At 42.6% G+C, this 20,175-nt stretch overlaps 1 protein-coding gene across 2 annotated transcripts in view; it reads right to left on the bottom strand.

Moving 5' to 3' along the window:
- The window catches only part of AGPAT2 (1-acylglycerol-3-phosphate O-acyltransferase 2), a 37,424-nt gene that overhangs the window by 8,385 nt on the left and 8,864 nt on the right, over window positions 1-20,175 (bottom strand). For both annotated transcript variants that reach the window (XM_075185748.1, XM_075185747.1), the window contains exon 3: window positions 8,347-8,480. In XM_075185748.1, the coding sequence (XP_075041849.1) occupies window positions 8,347-8,480 (134 nt within the window). The remainder of the gene's footprint in view (window positions 1-8,346; window positions 8,481-20,175) is intronic.

The raw sequence follows: 20,175 nt of genomic DNA, 5'->3' as shown, positions 1-20,175 counted from the left end.
GGTGTGAAGAGGTCACTGAGAGTGGTCCAGAACGGAGACAATTAATTACAGCATTTACGAAAAAGGATCTTCACAATTTCAAGTTTTTGTGGTCACCGATACACTTTAAGGAGCGCTACATAAAGTACACAGTGGGGGCAGACATTTTGTGGGCTGGTCCTATACTCTGCTTAGGGAAACGCTTCAATTGATCAGCTGGATTCATGTGAACAATATATCAGGAATTGGACCAACGTGTAGACTTTGCCGTTTGTGGCGATATAACCAAGCTATTATCAAACAGGGATATTCTGTAAACATGCCCTGTTAGTGGACACAAGTGAGTAATAAAACACAACAGTGTTTGTCAATCACAGTTTATCACACCAAGACGACTTGGGGCATATTTAATTGTGCGTGGAGAGCCTCTGGAATGAGCATGGAAGAAAAATGGAGTCTACCAGCCATTATTGTAACTAAGGGCTGTGACTTTAATGAAAACTAAGTTTTGCAAGAAATGTTTATGATTTTCATGCTTCATATAAATGTACCCTTTTGCCCAAGGCCACAGTACGGTCTTGTACTAGTGATTATTGAGAAACATTGATAAGAGAATCGTGTCTTCTAAGCCTCAGACAATGCCTCATGTTTTAACACATTGTGGTTGAGGAGTCACAGTCTTTGGGTAGAGGTGCAGGTAATTAATAGTTAACCAATCACTGTAAATGTCAAGCTAAACACCCCTCTGTGTAGGGGTGCCAAGATCAATGCTTATAAAACTGGTGTAGAAATGCATTATGGTTACCTTCTACACTAACCAGTCTCGAGGGTCTGTAAACGCAATTTATTTTTATTCTCAAATCATCCGACTACTTTGAAAACAGCCACAACGCACCTAATCCACCACTTCCATTAGACGCTACTTAGATCACGCAGGAACACAATTCTGTTATTTTACACACAAGAAAGACGCATAAAAACAGAGATCGCACACTTCACCTTCTCCTGGCAAACACATAGTCCCCACCATTAGTGACGCACGGGAAAGAGCCGTATCTCTATCAGTAATTAGTAGAATACTCTGCATTTCAGATGTGCTATAATATTGCATTTTGAGAGCTGGCTTCAATGTGACAAGCAGCAATGTGGATTAGAAGCGAATAATTCAGATAAACCACCATACCAGTATAGCTGGCCAAAATCCAAGCTGCACCCCTAATTTTCTCACGTGAGCAAGAAGAGGGCTAGTAATACAAAACACTGAACGGGCAGAGAACCAACGCTGCGACAGAAAATGGTGTCACTGATTGACGCACAGGTCGCAGCGGTGGCTGACGGTGGTTGTCAGTCCGAATCGGTGAGTGCCTTCAAGATAAGAGTTTTCCAAACAATGTTGTGATCTGCTTGCTTGTCACAAGTGGATCAAATTGAATCCAGTTGACCAGACATTGCCAAGCAACAAGATTACACTGTAGGCAACAGCCTCCTGCAATTATGCGTCAAACGACTCCCTGTGTGAAAGTTCTGCCCAGCGTACACCAACAGGAGGTCTGACCGAGACCCCAACGGGTTCGTTAGGCATCTCAGACCAATTGCCAGCCCTCTGTGAAGTTTTCATCCTAAGGAAGCCCCAGAACAGGCTCCCCAGGTCAACGTTCTGGCCAGTGTACACCAACGGGAGGTCGGACCGGAACCTGAACCCCCCTAAAACCTTGCCAGGATCTAACTGGACCACCTTAAGTTGGTTTCATCCCATTCGGTGCAGAGGTGTCTGAATGCATAACCGGACAGACAAACCACAAACAGACCAATGATGTATATATGTAAGATAATTATAACCCTTTATTTGCATATTTCTCAGAGCTGCACTAGATATACAATGATAACAATCATAACACTAAACAAATGTAGGACTCGCTCTTGAGAGCTAACAGTCTAAAAAGAGCACAAGGCAAATGACCCCCTGACATACAAAGAAGCCATTGTTTGACTTAGTCTTCGGTCACACCTGATCACAGTGGTTTGGGCAGGACGAGAGCACACACAGTACAATGATCTCCTGAACTGTATGAAATGTTCATTTTTGCTGTACTGTTCTAGAAAAATACATATATAAGAGTCATCTTCCCTTCCAGCGACTACAGAAATCCGTGTCCCTTTCACAGGGGGCGAAAGGCTTCATATCTGCAATCTCCGATGCATCGTTCACATTTCCATAATGAGACACTGATTAAAATGTCTCTATCTAAGTGCCAACGAGGGCGCTATCTGCATCTACTCCCCCAGGCAGCATTTTGTCTGATCAGCAGCGCCCGAAGAAACCAAAATGAGTTTTTAATGGTAGAATACTAGAGGCTGCCTCGCAGTGTATCTTCTGTTCTGTCTGAAGAAAAACAAAACTTCTTTCTGAAATCAGATCAATATTTTTTCTTGTAACCCAAAGGTGTGAAATTAGGAGCCACATTGGACACCAGAGACAGATCCATTTTAATCACCTGGACACTTCATAATTTACTCACTCGTCCCGGCTGAACGAATCATTGCGATCTAATAAAGGGGGAGGGGGGGGGGGAATATGCAATGATAGAGGACAGATAATGTATTCTCCAAATGTGAGTTATAGGAGAGATAACCGACGACCAAGCACCTAATATTGGATTGGGGAATAAGAGACTATATTAAGCCTTAAAGCTTCAAGACGAAAACCGGGACCAGAGACTCGTCACCTTTATAATCTAATTCTATATTTATCCAGACGAACAACATTGAGCAAACTCGTTTAAAAGGTGGACAAAAGTCACCTTTCCCGTCTACACAGACAGACAGTAGATGTAAGAGATCAATAGTACAGATAGACCATCGATAGATAGGAGAAATATACATTTAGGTTCAAGTTTATTAGGTGTAGCTTAAGATTTATACGTAATACAACAAGAACGTGTGAGGTTTAGTCTCCCTGTGAAGTAAATGCATTTTTGTTCAGCAAGGAGATTGGCTAAAGTGGATGCTACAAGTGAAGTGACGTACACAGTTTATAGCCCCCCAGGCGTACCAGGGGGGAGACGTGTCAGGAGAAATACACAAGGAATAGGTAAGAGAGGGCGGGGGGTGAGATTTAGGGCGATAGATAAGCCGGTGACTCAGGGACAAGCCATGTACTGATGTAAGAAGGATGAGAAAAACAGGGACTCTGTGGAAGATGAGCGAGATAAGCTGGGATCACTGAAAGAGGTTATAATGTATTGTACGTAGAACGTCTTAAACACAGTAATACTAATCAGTGACTTCTGTCATGTTCCCGAGAGAAATCAGCGAAGAGCGGCTGAGGGCAGCGGTTCCAGGAATATTCAGAGACGATCAACGCTACACGGCGGCAGCTTGCAGTGAGAGCGTCGTTTCTATACTGTCTGTAGAGTAGGGAGGTCCAGCATCCAGGCCACATACAGAGGCTGGAAGGTCAACGAGAAAGCGCAGGACTCTGCAATTTACCAAGGTGTGAGATACAACATTGGCTGTATATAAAGTCTGTGCAGTCAATGAGGGAAAGGGCTGAACTAGCCAACTATTGGATGTAGTTAGTAATTCATTCAACCTGAAGAAAAGACCTAGTCTCTGCCTCAGATTTTTTTTTAAAATATTTTTATATTACAGTGAAATAAAGTTATGTAGGCGTTAATAAAAACTCAGTTATTCAAACACAGAGATTATAATGTGATACCAGCATCTCACTTGTCTCAATATATCTCCCGATTCGACACATCCGTTCTGCACAAGATCTGCGTCTCTCCTCCACTCTCATCACATCCTCCCATTCCCGGTTACAGGACTTTTTTCGGGTTGCACCCACTTTGTGGAATTCCCTCCCACGCACAGTAAGACTTTCCTCTAGTCTTCAAACCTTCAAGTGATCTCTGAAAACCCCCCTCTTCAACCACCATCTTAATCTCCCTAGGTTACCCTATTACCACCCTCTACACAGCTAACACAAGACAACAACCCTCTGACCAACATAGTTGTGTGACTGGATCATACAGCCACTAATCATTTTTTATCTTTGCATTCTAGCTGGACCAATATTCAATATGTAGCACTTACCCTCATGTATCAGACTCACATTATTCCATAGATTGTAAGCTTGTGAGCCGGGCCCTCTTACCTCTCTGTCTATATTACCCCATATTGTATTATTACTGTTTGTCCCCAATTGTAAAGCTTTACGGGATTTGCTGGCGCTATATAAACGATAATGGTCATGAGGATATACATATGATTAAAAAGACAAGATGAAAAAGGCTTCACATGAATTCAAATGATCCCCTGATTGTGCAAAGTCATAGAAGACCAGGCCGTAAGGAAAGGAGGGTGAGAGGTGGGCGAAGGCAGCCAATAGAGGTAATGCCATCCAGAACGACTTCGCTCCTGGTAGGGCTGAAACGTTGGAAATACGTCAATGATTCTGAACTCTCTGCACAGAGGTATTGTGTAGATGAACCATATTCAATTCAAAACTTTATTTCTAGTAGGCCATCGATATTCACCCATTTTTTCAGCCTGGTTTTCATGCCAAGACATAGCATGACATCGTTGAGTCACTTGATAATATTTATGAATATAGACAATCCCAGTGTTCCCACAGTCACAGGTTTCACTAACCCCTGGGATGTTTACATCCCTAAATAAATGTATTACAATATGATTGTAAGGACTCAGGCGTTTGGACCGGAGGCAGTACTGGCACAGATTTAGAGATGGGGTAGAATATCCATTTATTCTGCCAATCAATTCTATAAATAATGGCTCCAATTCAAATGGCAACGAGGACAGATTATGGATTGTTGGGAGTGGTGGAGATTAGTTTGATATAGTGGATTATAAACCTTTATCATAAATATTCCAGGTATAATAGTGGATGGACATCATAGGAATTTTAAAATATTAAGCTCTAGACACTGTTTTTACAAGGTTAAATAGGTGAAGAACAAATGCCTCCAACTTGGGAGCAGTTTATTTTGTAGCCTCTTCCCACTCCAGAATCCTGGACTTTTCCTGTGCAGCCCCCCTTCTCTGGAACGACCTCCCTCGTTCCATCCGTCTCTCTCCTACTCTGTGCTCCTTCAAACGTGCACTGAAAACTCACCTCTTCCTCAAAGCCTACCAACCATCTACTTAACCCCCATCTCCTCCCTTCTCTCCTCTTGCCTCAACTGGCTCCTCTTGTGCCTGGTCTGTTTACCCTCCCTTAGGATGTAAGCTCGTATGAGCAGGGCCCCCTCCCCTCCTGTCTCCATACCTGTTCTTCCGCTCCGTCTTTACTGCATATGACTATCCGGAGTTTCTGAAGTATTGGTACTTTTTGTTCATTGTTCTGTATGGTTTCACCCTGTATAGTCTACTGTTAGTACTGTGTGCGGCGCTGCGGGTACCCTGTGGCGCCTAATAAATAAATGATAATAATAATAATAGCCTGAAAATGATCCCTAATGTTAGGTAGGTTTGGTGGAGAGACATCTGTAAGACGTAAGACGGCGGTGAATAATGCCATTTATATTGATTTTAGCCACTTGTACCCCCTCAATGTCTTGATTTAATCTAAATGTAGCTGCCAAGGGTTCAATAGAAAATGCAAATAATAACTGGTAAAGGCAACGTGCCTTTCCCAATTGGGAGGGTACCGATGTGATCCCATTTGTCATAACTTATAATAATTGGTTAGAATATAGCGCCTTTATTGCTTGGAGGAAACAACATTAAGCCCAAATGTCCTCAGTGTCCGAAGGTCAAGATTGTCCATCAAATCTATTCTCTGTATCCAACGCTTGGAGCACAGAGGGCAATTCTGATTTGTGGATGTGATGAATGGGTTCCACGAGTATTGTCCAAACTTGTCCAGTGGGGGTAATTCTGACTTTATCTGGATCAATCACGCCAGGCAGCAAAGGACTTTGTGATAACATTTTTGAACGTGTTGTCTCAGGTTGAAACTGTTCCCCTTGTAAGATTTTATTAAAATATTGAATAAGGGCGTTTGTGGAAGTTTTATAGCCGGACAAGGGAACGTCATCCGGACCAGGAGCCTTAGATGGCTTTTGTACTTTAAGCGCTTTCTAAATTTACTCCTCAAAATTCTTTTCATGTAAACCCGCCGTATCCTGCTCTGGGAGGTTTCCTACGGTTAGATATGGAACATGATCACATTATTCTGTGGTTGGTTCTGGTGGATGTTAAATGTGCCGAAGTATAAAAAAAAATCTTTATAATGTTAATTTGGTTGGCTTGTGGTGCAATTTCCCCCATTTACGGCAGGAATAGCCAACATGGTGTCCGCCTTATCGCTTTTATATTAGTACAGGGTTTTTTTGTTTTTTGCTTTTTTAAAGAATTCCTCCAGGTAGTATGCAAAGAAGGGTTTGGAATCAAGACAAATCCCCATGTATATACAGTTTGGTTACAAATTCCATGGTTCCTCTTAGGAGTGTAGTGATGAGGTGTAGAGCAGGATAGACAATAGTTAACGGGTGAAAATAGCCTCTGCAATGTTGGCACAGAAATACGTAGAAGTCAGTTTGCAAGTCCCTGCACCGTCTCCAGACCTGTGTGGCTCAGGTAGATTTTCATTTCATTGATTCCCCAGTCTGTTTTGTTGATATAAATAACAAATACGTGTGGCCCCAGGATGGATCCCGGAGGCCCCCCTTCGTTTTACAGATTTAATTCAGAAAGTTATCCTTCAGCCTTGGCCTGTTGGTGTCCATTGGGAAGGTTAGACACAAAGGGCTGGATTAATGTCCAAACGCAACTTGCTCGCAAGTTGCATGTTTAAAAAGAGTGCGGAACTTGAGCGCAGTACTTATATATGTAGACACACACAACAGACTGCAGTATACGTGCAAGTACAATACAGGTCACATCAGACCACATAAAATTATTATTTTACCATGAATTAAAATAACCTTTTAACAGTATCATAATTTATAAAAATATTTATCCAATATAAAACTTTTGTTTTTTAAATATTTCTTTACAATAATTACATAATAAAGAAGATTACACTGCGTATAGTACATACAATGAGTGTTAATAGCATATCGTACCTCCATACACATGTTATGCGCTATCTAGTGGCACCAATACATGTAATCTTTAATACAAAGACTATGTCTGTGTCAGTCATGGCTATCAGACGGCGCTTACACCTGCCCTGTATGCAAAAGATACCACTGAAAACAAGCGCACTTACGGGAAACCCAGGACTTGGATTGCCCACATATGCTTCGGCGCACCGCAGGCAGTTGTCGGTGTAAGTTGCGTGTGCACATGAATTGCATGTAGTTGTGCTTATTGGTATTATTATTATCATTTATTTGTTGGGCGCCACAAGGTGTCCGCAGCGCCGTACATAGTACAAACAGTAAACCATACAGGGTTAAACAGTACAGAACAGTAAACACAAAGTACCAGTGCTTCAGAAACTCCGGGACAGACAAATGGAGTAAGGACGGAGCGGAAGAACAGGTGTGGAGACAGGAGGGAAGATGGGCCCTGCTCAAACGAGCTTACATTCTAAGGGAGGGTGGACGAAACAGACACAAGAGGGATTGGTATAATGTCTGTTCCTGTACATGCGCAGAGATATTTCATGCAAGATACGCTACAGAATCGGATGTACGTCCCAACAATAATCATACAAAGGACCCTAGTCTAGACCATTAGCTCTTAATGAAGAAAGAAAGAAAGATCCTTATATAGGTCTAAAAGAAAACAGCACAGACCAGCACCTTGTTCTCTGGCTCGTGCGGCCAGTCATTAGTAAACGGGAGAACATGTGGGGTCTAGTTTATGAAGGAGCCCTTGAGACCCACTTTAGGTAAGGCTAAGACGTGACAGGAGAGAATGAAAAACACTGCATGGGGGAATGTATTGGAAAGTTGTGTTGTGAGCTGGGCCTGTAGGTTGTGTGAGGCGAGTCATCAGAAGCATAGTGATATTGAAAGCTTATAATAGCTCTATTGTTGTATTAATTCAGGAAGGGTTTCCTGAAATGTCACCACAAAGTCCTGTACGAGACCGAAGTCGGAGACATACACGAAGGAGGGACAATGGTGCAGTTTATCCAGATAAATGTATATCAGACCGAATAGTGGGACAAATGTGATAAAACGTGAGACAGTCTATTCTAACCAGTGGCACATAAAGACGGGGGAACTTCTAATATGAATGTTCCTGGGATACATCATAAATTCTGACCTGGGAGAGGTGTTTATCGGTTATGCGGACTGATTGTGTGTGCGCGTGGGTAAGCTGAAATCCTCAAACACGCACGAACGGGACGGAATAACACGTATGTCTCAAACCTTAACGGTGTCTCACCCATCATGTCCAGGATACTCTGATGATTGGATACGATGACGCAGGGCCCCTCCACCTGGAAGTTCTCCAAACCCTTCACCTCAAACCGCAGTCCGAAAATGTACTTCATGGTCCGCACAAAGGACCGGATTATCCTGAGGAACAAAAGGAACGGTCAGATTTGAGGAAACCATTGATTTCCGTTATACAACAAAGAAGAATTCAATCCGAAACTAAAGATTTTAAAAGAGTTCATTAAAATATAACACAAAGTTTCAGTGAACATCAGTCTGCCGTTACCCCATTATGGCGGGTGACAGATCAGGGTTATCCCACAATGAAGGAAAGTATAACATTTTATTTTAGCTCATCTTAATGAAATACACCCAAAACAAATGTTTTATTTTTGGCTGGAGATCTCCTGAAGTATCAAATGTTGCATTTTACATAATTCACGGCCTTGTTATTTGCACAAACTCCCGTCCGGTAGTTAGACTTGGAATCCTAGTTTAGTTTATTAATGAGAATGTCCCACTCAGAACTATAAGTCACTGAAGAGTTCGGAGAACATATTTTATTCATTTTTTATCACCATAATAGGCAGCTCTGAGAATATTGAATCATTCCCCAATGGAGCAGCGTACAGTGTATAACAAGGCATTTATTTCCTGTCCTTATTCTGTGGATTTCCACACCTATTTATAAGACATAGAAGAGGGTGGTGGGTGATGGAGACGCTGCTCCACCTTTATGACTAGTTAATATGTTAGAGTGGAGAGAATCCTGTCCTTCCAGCAACAGTCTCCAGCCTTTACGCCAGCACACCTAGTGCCCCCTACTGATCCTTCTGACTACAGAAAGGTGGGGGCACCACTTGGCCTGTTATACTTACCAGCTTGGAAGTCTAAAAGGTGGAGGTGTCCCACCAGAGACAGTCTCCCTCCTTTGCACAAAGTCTCTCGGTGCTCCCTACTGGTCGGGAATGCTGACAGAGAGGAGGGGGAGGTGGAGAGATGTAGCATACTAGAAGCAGAGCCGGATTAACAATAGGGCTAAATGGGGCTACAGCCCAGGGGCTTCAGGCATCTGGGGGGCCTGCCGACATTCATCGGGTCGGGGGCGTCCCACCCCCGGCTCCGACTGTCACCTGTTCAAGGAGAATGGCAGGCAGCTAACAGCAAATGTCATGCTGTCACTGTAGGACTTACGCGGTGCGCAGTAATTTCCTTAGGAGATCTTGTGAGAGTGAGACTATTAGTCATAGTCTCACTCTCACGAGATCTCCTCAGTAAGGAGATTACTGCGCACAGCGTAAGTGCTACAGGGAGTGGAACAACGGAAGGAGGTAAGCTCACGGAGGATGGGAGGGGTCCTCACAGTCCCTTTAGCCCGGGGGCCTCTCTTCCCCTAATCCGGCCCTGACTAGAAGCCCTACAACACAGCCCTATCCTGGGTGCACAGGCTGGAATTGAGGAAATAGTTAAGAATGATCTTTATTAAAGTCCACATTTTTCAATAAATATATAAATATACCCCCACACGTCCCCCCCCAGTGATCAGCGAGCAGTTAGGGCTGGTGGTAAACCACAAACCAGTTATCTGTTTGTTTAACTAACAGACATAACATTGCAACATCTCTTTGTCAGGAAATTGTTATATTACAGGTTGCTTCTTCGTGGAAGTCTTGCATCAAACTAAAGATGCAATTATTGCTTTCACTGTGAAATTTTAATTTGAATTGCAACAAACTCACGTTTCCAGGTCATCCAATATTATGTATCAGAAGCAGAATAAACCGTTGGCTCTTCCGCCAACACCAAGGTGGCTAAAAGCGAATCGCTTGCTGCACTCTACAGCCTGCAAAGGCTGTCCCAATCCCACCACGTGTGATATAATGATGGAGGGGAGAGACAATTCTCTTTATTTCACTCTATTTAATCCCACTTCCCGCACTACACTGGAAACGCAACGGACGCAGAGAGTGACGTTACTCTGAAATACAATTATTATGGTAATAGTTTACATGAAATAGACATCTTGGGGCTGACGTAGAGATGGCTGCAATCGCGTCAAACAATAATCTCTAAAAAGTTCACGTAAAAATGACGTATGTGCGCTGATATACGGAGTCGGAGGCATTTCAAGAGGCGCCCAGCTCAGCACCAGCGGTGTATATGCCAGGAGTACTGACACCCAACCAGGTCATGAAATATTCCTTCTCATGCACAAATAAGAGATGCAAAATATTATTCTAAAATACTCCAACAAGATCCTATAATATAGGCACAGGGAATGCAGAAAGTATCTATCAGCTTCAAATGTTAATCCACAAACAGCAGCGGCTAGTTAGTGCCGGCGGCAGGTATCATTATCTGCACCAGACCTATAGCACCTGCGAGGTATACGGTCACTGTCTTGCGTACCAGTGTGTTTCCGTGCGGGTCTGCCTTTACAAGCCAGCGCCGCTTTACATTTTAGCTGTAAACTTGCCGATTTCCGGACCATGATACATTTATCCCTAGGTCTGTCCCTGCTACGATTGTGTGCTCCTGTAAAGAGGCCAAAATCTGCATACACATGTAGGAGTGTGACCTTTTAAGTGACACAAATTTGAGTACGCCAAGCAAACGGGTGTGCGGCTAACTCAGTACCAGCGCCTTACAGTACAAGATTTAATGTTTTTTTTTTATCTTTAAATGAAATTATTTCTTTTTTTAAATTAATACTGGGAATTTCACATTTCAATAACCGATTTCAATCAATACAGATGACAGGAAGAGATCAGGGTCATTCCTCATAAGACTAATAAGAAGGTCTGTGGTTAAAAACAATGATATAATCAAATGAAAAATAGACTTTAAAAAGGTGTTTTTTTTTTCTGTTTGCTATAAAGTTAAAAAAAACAACAAAAGAAGTAAGTGTGGTCATTATTCAGTGCAGCAAATATACATTAATGTTCAGTGCTTTATTATATCCATATAGGAGATTCTGCGCTGTGCAACTTGTCCCTATGTAAACGAACGCAGAGCGTCACGCCATATGCACCCGTTAAATGATCAGAGAGGCCCCACAATGTGAATGGGGACAGTCAATGAAATAATTTTTATTTCAGTCCTGCCGTTGGCCACAATTGCTCTTGTGAAAGAAACGCAACTATCGGATAATTTTCTCAAGTGTGCCACGGAGTTAAGAGCACATTTATTTCAGACTATTCTCACTGCCGGCTGCACTGACACTGTGTCAAAGAGCACCAGTTTTTTTCACATGAGTGTTATTACACAATCTGGTGGTTGTCACATGATAATACGGATACCAGGAATAATTAGTCAGAGCTGCCAGCGAGAAAACTTGTGATTAAAACCAAACAAGAGCAAACATAAAACACAGTGAGGAGTGGCCTTACAGCCACAGTGGAACTACAAGTGGAAGCATGCCCTGCCGTCCCCATCTACAGATGGAGTTTAGCACTAGACTGCAGGTACAAAATATCCCTTTATTTTACCTCCTGTCCACCAGAACCTGTTAAAATAAAATACAGAAAATGGAGATATTAAGGACCCGTTGGATTGTCCGGTGACCACCTTCTGACTGCATTGAATGCCTAGCCTCACCGGATTTCCCCATAACCATGTGAATGTTGCTTGCAACAAATATCAAACGACTCTTACATATTTTTAATGTGACAATATACATTGATAGGTAAAGGAGGCGATTTGGAAGGAGCAACAGGTGGAAAGATATGGGGGATGAAGAGACATACAGGAGCTAAGCAATAGCGACCGTTGGAGAGAAGCAGATTAACACACTCACACAACATGAAAAATGCACAACCACAGTTTTAGGCTCATAAAGCAAGCTGCAATCACTAGTGTAAACTGCCTAAACAGTGAGTCTGTCTGCGACCAGGACCAAAGCTTACTCTTGTACTACACTAGGCCTGTTTCTCTGACGTATCTGGGAGATGCAGGATTCAGGGTTATAGAACATCTTACATAGCCCATCTAGCACTCAGAAAAGCTTATTATTTGGTGAACTAATACTTGCACAAAATACAACTACATCAACCAAATAATGAATGACAGATTCCACCAATAAAGTAACAACCTCCTCTAATTAGTAACTAGTATAGCTAACAGCAGACTTTTTAAAAGACCTGAACGCAGTGGCAACTAGAGTTTACTGTCAAATAATGCAAAATCATGCACTTCAACAACCCCAAAGGCTAAATACAGTATTAATGGCATTATAATGTAAACTACTGAGGAGGAAAGGGATCTAGGAGTCACTATTTCAGGTGACTTACAGGCAGGTAAGTAATGTAACAAAGCAATGAGGAAGGTAAGTCAGATGCTTGGTTGTATAGAGAGAGGAATCAGTAGCAGAAAGAAAGAAGTAATAATATCACTGTATAGGTCATTGGTACGGCCTCATCTAGAATACTGTGTACAGTTCTGGAGGCCGTATCTCCAGAAGGATATAATACATTACAGACTGTACAAAGAAGGACAACTAACATGGTGCATGGCCTACAGCACAAACCTTACCCGGAAAGACTAAAAGATCTTATTATGTATAGTTTGGAGCAGAGAAGGGGACGGGGGACATGATAGAAATTTTCATATATATGAAGGGTTATAACAAGGTGCAGGAGGGAAACATTCTACAAAGGAAGAGAAGTATTAGAACACGAGGACATGTACTGACACTGGAGGGAAGAGAAGTATTAGAACACGAGGACATGTACTGACACTGGAGGGAAGAGAAGTATTAGAACACGAGGACATGTACTGACACTGGGGGGAAGAGAAGTATTAGAACACGGGGACATGTACTGACACTGGGGGGGAAGAGATGTATTAGAACACGAGGACATGTACTGACACTGGGGGGGAAGAGATGTATTAGAACACGAGGACATGTACTGACACTGGGGGAAGAGAAGTATTAGAACACGAGGACATGTACTGACACTGGGGGGAAGAGATGTATTAGAACACGAGGACATGTACTGACACTGGGGGGAAGAGACGTATTAGAACACGAGGACATGTACTGACACTGGGGGGAAGAGATGTATTAGAACACGAGGACATGTACTGACACTGGGGGGAAGAGAAGTATTAGAACACGAGGACATGCACTGACACTGGGGGGAAGAGAAGTATTAGAACACGAGGACATGTACTGACACTGGGGGGAAGAGAAGTATTAGAACACGAGGACATGCACTGACACTGGGGGGAAGAGAAGTATTAGAACACGAGGACATGTACTGACACTGGGGGGAAGAGAAGTATTAGAACACGAGGACATGTACTGACACTGGGGGGAAGAGAAGTATTAGAACACGAGGACATGTACTGACACTGGAGGGAAGTAGGTTCAGAGGAAACTACGTCACAGAAAGGGTAGTGGATAAGTGGAATAGCCTCCATCAGAGGTGGTAGAGGCTAATACAGTACAGCAATGTAAACATGCTTGGGATAGACATAAGGATATTCTTACAAAGAATAAAGGATCAAATAGGGTTTGAGGCTACCATGGGTTAAAATATTTGGCAGACTAGATGGATCTGCCGTCAAATTCTATGCATAATACAGCAGCACAACCCCACATAGAAGCATGAAGGTCACACGTGATAAAAATGCTTCATTATAAGATGTCACCCTCAATACTTGGAGTACCTCTTATATTTTTCACTCCAGTTTATCAGCATATTATGACAATTTACCGGCTGAACAAAGAAACACTGTTAGGACTGTGGACAGGTACAGACTATCAGTCTTCGCACAGCAGTGACATCTCTGCATTTTAAGGGGCTTGTGAAATTCCTCTAGAAGACGAGTGCGGAGCGCTGCACACTGAACGGCACAGGGCTTGGACATTAATTGCCAACCAAATAATTTTCTTCACGCTGTGTAAATTTGCAGACACTTGGCAGAAGGATGTTTCCCAATTACTTTCAGTAAATGACCCTTTAATATTTCACCAATTCCCTCCCTGGAACTGTGAAGAGACGTCTAGATGGAAAAGACGTGCAGAGGTTTCTCCTCTGTTTAGTAATTTGTCATTGAAGAGGACTCACCCCCCCCCCCTCCTCCTCTCAGTAAGGCCTGTGAATGATCCCTGCAGAACATTTACAGATCTATTAGTGGCTTAATCAGCTGTATTGTGTGATTCAGTCTTTACCAATAAGTCACTTAATAGGTAAATACATCATAGTCTTATACAAAACCAGTTTAATAACAGGACATATTATATTTGTGGCTTTGTTGTTGTAACCAAAGGGTTAACACTATGTACAAGACAATGAAGATCTTACAATATATTTATAGTCTGTCTGACTACAATGACCTCTTCTTTAAAACAGGGACATTTCCACTAGGGAAACATATAGAGAAAGTAAAGGCAACGATATATACTGCAAAGTGTGTATTACCGAGCTGAATAACGTATGTGAATAGCTGGAGTGCTTATATGTAACTGTGTGCATCATGCTGCCTGGCACTACGGCCATGTCAGGAGGGAGGTGCTTCTCTATATGAGCAGGCAGGGAGTGAGTGACAGCTTTGCAGACCTGCACTGTGCGGACTGGTGGATTCATACACAGAGGCCGGGGCGAGTGATGTCACAGTAGCTTAGATGATTGCGTTCTCTGCTTTTTGACCAGCCTCATATCCTATCAGCACGCTGTGCGAAGGAGGCTGGAGGAGCTTTGGCTGCCTGTAGCGGGTGGGGGGCGGGTTACTTTAGGACAGAACTAGCTAACACTGAAATTTATTTTTTCTGCATGATTCAGATCTATAGATATAAATGTTGAGGTTTAGTGGTTGTTTAAACTTCTAAAACTTGTGCTGTACCGGATGACCCAGACGTCGTCTGCGCCTATGTTCAGACAAGGTCATAAGGGGTGTGCATTTGACCAATGCAGAGTTCACTAACACAAAAGACCAAAGCACGCGGCGTCTGACGGTGTGATTGGCATCACCGCAGCTTCGGCTGTTTCGCGAGGGTAGATAAGAATGAGCTGAGCCTCTGTGTGTATAGACGTCACCTAGAAGGTTTGCAGATAGCGGGAGGTGGCTCAGATAAAGCACCGTCTCTCCTGTCATCATGAATTAACATTTACTGACTTAACAAAATATCAATTATTTTTCACCTTTATTTAACGTTAAGTTATTTGCTTGCACGTGCTATCCTGCAATTTGTACTAGGATATTTTATTCATCATCATCACCATTTATTTATATAACACCACTAATTCCGCAGCGCTGTACAGAGAACTCATTCACATCAGTCCCTGCCCCATTGGAGCTTACATTCTAAATTCCCTAACACACACACACACACAGACACAAAGACAGACACACAGACTACGGTCAATTTGTTAGCAGCCAATTAACCTACCAGTATGGTTTTGGAGTGTGGGAGGAAACCGGAGCACCCGGAGGAAACCCACGCATACACGGGGAGATCATACAAACGCCTCACAGATAAGGCCATGGTTGGGAATTGAACTCATGACCCCAGTGCTGTAAGGCAGAAGTACTAACCACTGAGCCAGAAAACAATTATTCAGTTAAGTTCTTTAGATCAAAAAATTTCAACATTGCTACGATTTGCACAGATACAATGAAGTGTTTTTTCCTTAGTTACTATGAGGAGCACTGCCATTATTGTTGAGTATAATATACACAAACTTTCCAAAGGAATCCTGACTCAGCGATTAGAAGCCACGACATCAGAACTTATTCTTTATACAGTTATAATTTACAGTCTATACAGATATTGGTTGCGTATTACAAATGTCTAAGATCTAATATCTGTTACTATGTCTATAGCTGGACGCTGGGGTTATTTCAGTATCACACAGCATCCCACGACGGCAACAGCCTGACAACCGCTTCATTCAAGGCGCATCACATATAAAAGCCGCGACAGTTAAAGCAGCTAGACGTATAATATTACAGGGGAGAATTTATCATAGTAACAACCTAAATAGCTGGTGCCACGAGGACACCAGTCATCTTGATGTCCAAAACTGCAATTTATTTGGTACGATAAACCCAAAGGGGCACACTTATTACTGGGCGTAGGTCTGGGGGGTTTTGCAACGCAAGTTACATATTTTCGTACTGCGCATGTGCACGTAAATCTGTATATATTGTTTTGTGTGGGTCTCCTCATACCTAAAGAATTTAATTTGTGCTAAATTACATTTTATATGAAATACGACTTTTATTAACAACTATCCAGACACTATTCTCTCTTACAACCCACACGTCAATATATTATTATAGTGTGTACGAATAGGGTAATGCGACGTTCACATACACTGTCACACCATAACGCAACGCCGTCTCTAGGCTATCGTGCGGTGTAAGTATATACAGTGGCCGCGCACGATACGCATGGAGCCAACGCTGCTGGGCGCATCCAACATAAGCAGAAATTTGTTTCCGTTTCATGTTTTTTTCCTATGTCCGTTAAAAATGCAAATTTATCAATCTCTAAATGAACTTCTAGTACTTTCACTGTCTATTTATAAATTGTTCTGGTAATTTACAGAACAGACGTCACTGGTGATTAAAACCCAATGTACGAAAATAAACCCCAGTATCCACTCATACATGGGACAGTGATGAACGGGGATTGGATTCAGACATCGGTTCTACAGTCCGAGCGTCCCTGGCTGGCAGCGGCCATGACGACAGAACATTAATACATAAGCTCTGCTCAGTGGCAGGATGGCAAGGGGATCATGGAGGCATTTGCCCACCAGGCCAATCTCCAAAGGGAGTGGCCCAGCCACCGTGGTCGTCAATCAAAAGCTGACACGTGGACGGAACACTGGAATGTGTGGCACAGAAGGTGGCAATGGTGGAGCAGTCAATACCATAGGGCATTAATCTACTGGGCATCATTACCGACCTACCACCCTCTATTGGGCATCATTACCAACCTACCAACCTCTAATGAGCATCATTACCGACCTACCTTCCTCTGATGGGCATCATTATCCACCTACCCTCCTCTAATGGGCATCATTACCCACCTACTGCCCTCTAATGGGCATGGTTACTGACCTACCCTCCTCTAATGGGCATCATTATCCACCTACCCTCCTCTAATGGGCATCATTACCCACCTACTGCCCTCTAATGGGCATCGTTACTGACCTACCCTCCTCTAATGGGCATTAATAGAAGCATATTTATATTAACCTTAACATTATCTTATACTAGAGATCATTACATCCTAAAGGGCATTAATTCTAGGATATCATATCCTACTGCCCGTTTAAACAAATTGCCGGGCATTACCACTGGCACAATATCCCTGTTTTCTGGCTACTTATTATTAGTAACATTTTGCAGTTGGACATTATCACAGTACGTTACATGTTGCTGGTGATTATTATTCCGTGCTGGACGGGATTACCAAAGCATCAACTGCGGACTGCAGATAAACAAGATATTGTGTAAATGGAGTTATACAATGGCAGTGCCGCTTCAAGGGCTACTGACCTACAAACTTGTCTCCTACATTATGATCTAACAGTGCAATTTATTTGCTTGACATAATACGGGACAAATGTTCACACTTCCAAACGATTCCCTGAGAAAACCGTGTGTGTGACATCCCAGGAGAGGTATTGTAGTGTAGTTTTATAATACCAGCGAGATTAACCCTTGTACCCATACATTGCTATCACCTGCTGATAATCTTCCTACGACTGTACATCTTACATTCAACAACAGCTAACAGAACAAGTGGAGATATTAAATATAGATTTATTCGTCAACCTTTCTGCACAGAAGAGCGATTTGCAAAGTATATAGATTAGCACGAACTGATCAGAATTGATGAGATACTGGTGGGAATGGTCTGCCTATAGAAAAACTAAGGATGATTAGAATATATATATTACCTTATGGAATAAGACCCTCAACTACAGAAATAACAGATGTTATATATGATACAATATTCTATTCCATACTGTATTAATTTGTACTTTTAATTTATTTCGTTTATTTATTTATGTCTAACATGCACCAGTAATTCATAACGCTCAATGGTCCAATCCTATTGTCACGGGACAATTCCAGTATTGAACCACTGAAACGGGCGTGGTCTTGCCTGAAATGGGCGCGGTTAAGGTGGAGATGCGCACAGTTTATTAAACCAATAAAGAGAATTGCAATGCAGTCGCAGATTAACTATAGACAACAACAGCATGACACCTAGGTAGATCGGGTGGCCAACATCTTCATAGGAAAGACCACAGAGGAGTTGGGGCCATAATATGATATTACTGTCTTACAGAGCACATTGGGCATATGGAATCACAGTACAGTATTTACCATACCATATAATTACACAGATTATAACGGTATCACTTACGAGGGGGTTTGCAATTTTTAGGGATCCCTGGGCAAAGCCCGCGGGGACAAGGAACCAAGATCGATCTAAAATACACTACGCATTTATAAAAAATGTGGACGCTGTTGCTTGTGGGATAATGGGAGGGGGGGGGGGGTTATTCACTAACTTTGCTCAAGGGTGTAAATGTTATCTATAATCGTACTAATCAAACAGATATTAGACTTTTTCTGTCTAGCCCAGGGTACCAGGGATGGGCAACGGATACACTACAACGGCCCCATACGTAAGAGTGTAAGAGTGAAGCGGATCCTGCACTCGCCTCTTCTATAAAACATGGCAAAATGTACTTTTATAAACAAGACAAGAAAAAAATAAATATACACCAAGAGTAATATCTAAAAAGCAGATTAATGTGATATAATGGTGAAGTACAGAGCCCATTAATAACGCAGCCTTATCAGCTGCTAGTATATTTTTGGAAGGTCGACCTTGACTTTAGATGTTAGTAACTGTATCTGCTCTGTTTCCTCTAATTTCTAGGTTTAATCTAAATGTATTTTCACTTTATTTAAGAAGTGGATTCATTCGCCTCCCTTCCCAATAATAGACCCCCTGCAGGGGCTGTCTGTGCAGATTTAAGGCTTGTGGTTATTAATGGAAGGGAAGGAGAAGTAGTAGAAAAATACCTGTAAAAGGTTTTCAGTGCTCAAAGTGATCCTGCAGGGGAGAAAATATCTGGAAGACCCCTGTACTTTCTAACACGCAAACGTGCCGAAGTCTATCCAAAAAACAGGCCGAGCCGTAGTTCAATAACGACTCGTGATGTCGCAGGAGGACAAATCAAAGTAGCATTAATTCAATATAGCTCCTAGCAGGATGGTTTTACACCTACAACTGGGTGTACCACCAAGTGTGAAACATGTCACATTGCCGTTTACAGGACAGAAAATCCTACCTCATTTGGGGGGGGGGGGGGAGGGGGGGGGGGCAAATGTGGCATTTAAGAGAGTAGAGCATCATAGACACACATGAAGCACTTGGTAATGTATGTACACACTGAAAACAAACATTATAAGACAAAGGGGGAGATCAACTGGACAATAGCCACTGCTCTGGGGTAAACCAGAGAGCTAGAAAAAATAATGTAGAAACCAGTCATCATCATCAGCTATTTATATAGCGCCACTAATTCTGCAGCGCTGTACAGAGAACTCAGGATTGAACCCGGGTCTTTTGGAGGGTTTTTCCCGGGTCCGACCTGGTAGACTGCAGTCTGAACGGTGAGACCTGGGTTTTTCCAACAGGGTCTCACCCAAACCTATTGACAGGTTAAAACACACACACCACAAAAGGAGCCAATCAGAGCTCCTCTTGTGATGTTGCCATGGAGACCCGGAAAGACCCGTGTTCAGTGTGACTTCCGGCTGGCATTGGAGTTTGGCAAACTCCAGCTGGTATCTCCTT

Source organism: Mixophyes fleayi, chromosome 9, assembly GCF_038048845.1.
Source record: "Mixophyes fleayi isolate aMixFle1 chromosome 9, aMixFle1.hap1, whole genome shotgun sequence".
Classification (NCBI taxonomy): domain Eukaryota; kingdom Metazoa; phylum Chordata; class Amphibia; order Anura; family Limnodynastidae; genus Mixophyes; species Mixophyes fleayi.
Note: the sequence above shows the minus strand (reverse complement) of the source record. Positions and strands in the feature narration are given on the sequence as shown.